Source organism: Sinocyclocheilus rhinocerous, unplaced genomic scaffold, assembly GCF_001515625.1.
Source record: "Sinocyclocheilus rhinocerous isolate Xijiao unplaced genomic scaffold, SAMN03320098_v1.1 scaffold1476, whole genome shotgun sequence".
In the NCBI taxonomy this organism is placed as follows: domain Eukaryota; kingdom Metazoa; phylum Chordata; class Actinopteri; order Cypriniformes; family Cyprinidae; genus Sinocyclocheilus; species Sinocyclocheilus rhinocerous.
Window position 1 is genome coordinate 93,280 of NW_015659224.1, and position 1,831 is coordinate 95,110.

The window sequence follows — 1,831 nt, forward strand, 5'->3', positions numbered from 1 at the left end:
GTAACACTCTAAAGAGAAAGGAAAAAATGAAATCGCATCATATGACCCCTTTAAGGTTACATTTTCCTTCTGCTGTACTTACTGTGACGTTTTGATTTCTCCCGCAGTTGATAGATGAGCAGATCCTTTGTGTACATGGTGGCCTTTCACCTGACATCAAAACTCTGGACCAGATACGCACCATTGAACGCAATCAGGAAATTCCTCACAAGGGAGCATTTTGTGATCTTGTCTGGTCCGATCCAGAGGATGTGGACACCTGGGCTATCAGCCCAAGGGGTGCTGGCTGGCTGTTTGGTGCTAAGGTTACCAATGAGGTAAGAGCATTCTTTCAATGCACAGTCAGTTTTGTGTAGGTAGTGAGTTTGGAAATCTGCATATTGTCAGTCGCTGCCTGAGTTGAAATGGAGGTGTAGTTGTTGTCATCCTCGTATACTTTACTAGCGCAAGTGTTTTTACAAAAATATCTCCAAGTAAATCGAGAACTAGAAATAAAAGTAATTTCAAATCAGATCAAAACTAAGACCAATGTAATTGTATTTAGTTTTGTGGCCTCTGGATTTTCTTGGATGAATTGAATTTTGATGAACAATGCTTTGAGCTAAATATTAGTCTGGCAATGAAATAATTAATTAGTGAATATTCAAAATATTTAATTCAACGTATTGGCTGTTTGATAAAAGTGTGACATAATAGTAAACATAAAAACTTTTAGTAAATGTTCCTGTTTATCCAAAAACTGAATTGTTTTTTTCTTCCCCCTCTCTTTCCATTAAAGTTTGTTCACATCAACAACTTGAAGTTGATTTGCCGTGCACATCAGTTGGTTCACGAGGGCTACAAATTCATGTTTGATGAGAAGCTGGTGACCGTCTGGTCGGCCCCCAACTACTGCTACCGCTGCGGTAACATTGCCTCCATTATGGTCTTCAAAGACGTGAACACAAGGGAGCCCAAGTTATTCCGGGCCGTTCCTGATTCGGAAAGGGTCATACCACCTAGAACGACAACACCCTACTTCCTCTGAGGTCTTCATTGTCGCTGCGTCCAGCCCTCTCCTTTTCATTGTTCGTTGTTATGGTCTTTAATTTCTCTGTGTTTGGTTTATTTAAACAAATATTTTTGTAAAGATCGAAATGCTCTCCAGAATAACAACAGTAAACTAAATAAGTGGACATCCTCATGCTCTTCTTACAGGGCTTTAAATGTAGATCTAACAGCCATTGACCATTTAATGATAAAAGTTAATGGGGTAACAACTCGCCTGATCAGAGCAATGTGGTGTTTGTGTTTTTCAGAGAACAGATCAGAAAGAAAAACCAAGTGCTGGTCAGTATTCTCCAAATTTCTCCAAAATAGTGACACCGTTCTTTTTCGTTGCTTTCAAGTGTAGAAAAGGGTTGAGGCGATGACCAGACAACAGGACAAAGGAGGCTGTGATTTATTTTGTACATTAATATAATTGTATTGATTTAGTCTTCTTTTTTTTCTCAGATTTGTTGTATTTTATTATTGTAGAAAAACGGCAGCCCATTTACCAATTAAATATTGAAAATAAACGCCTTTATTATTAAGTTACATTTCTGGTGTTGTCTCCTAATCGATGGAAGCATGAAAATATCACTTATTCTTTGCACACATGGCCATTTTAAACGCACTACATTAAGACACCGCAGAGCGGCGCACGTCCCATTTAATTCCAACAGGCAGCGCCATAGATGGCAGTACTACGCTAGTCCCGCCTCTATGAGTAAGTTGTAGCCTGACTGACACCGCAGCCAACCAATGGAATGCATCGAACGTCACTCACAGACCGGTGGGGATCTGACAA

The 1,831-nt window shown here is 39.7% G+C and overlaps 1 protein-coding gene across 1 annotated transcript in view; it reads left to right on the plus strand.

Moving 5' to 3' along the window:
• Window positions 1-1,579, plus strand: part of LOC107723358 (serine/threonine-protein phosphatase 6 catalytic subunit) — an 11,473-nt gene extending 9,894 nt beyond the window's left edge. Inside the window, exons 6-7 of the mRNA XM_016531942.1 lie at window positions 108-317; window positions 779-1,579. Of these exons, the coding sequence (XP_016387428.1) occupies window positions 108-317; window positions 779-1,027 (459 nt within the window). The 3' untranslated portion in view covers window positions 1,028-1,579. The remainder of the gene's footprint in view (window positions 1-107; window positions 318-778) is intronic.
• The last annotated feature ends 252 nt before the right edge of the window (window positions 1,580-1,831 follow it).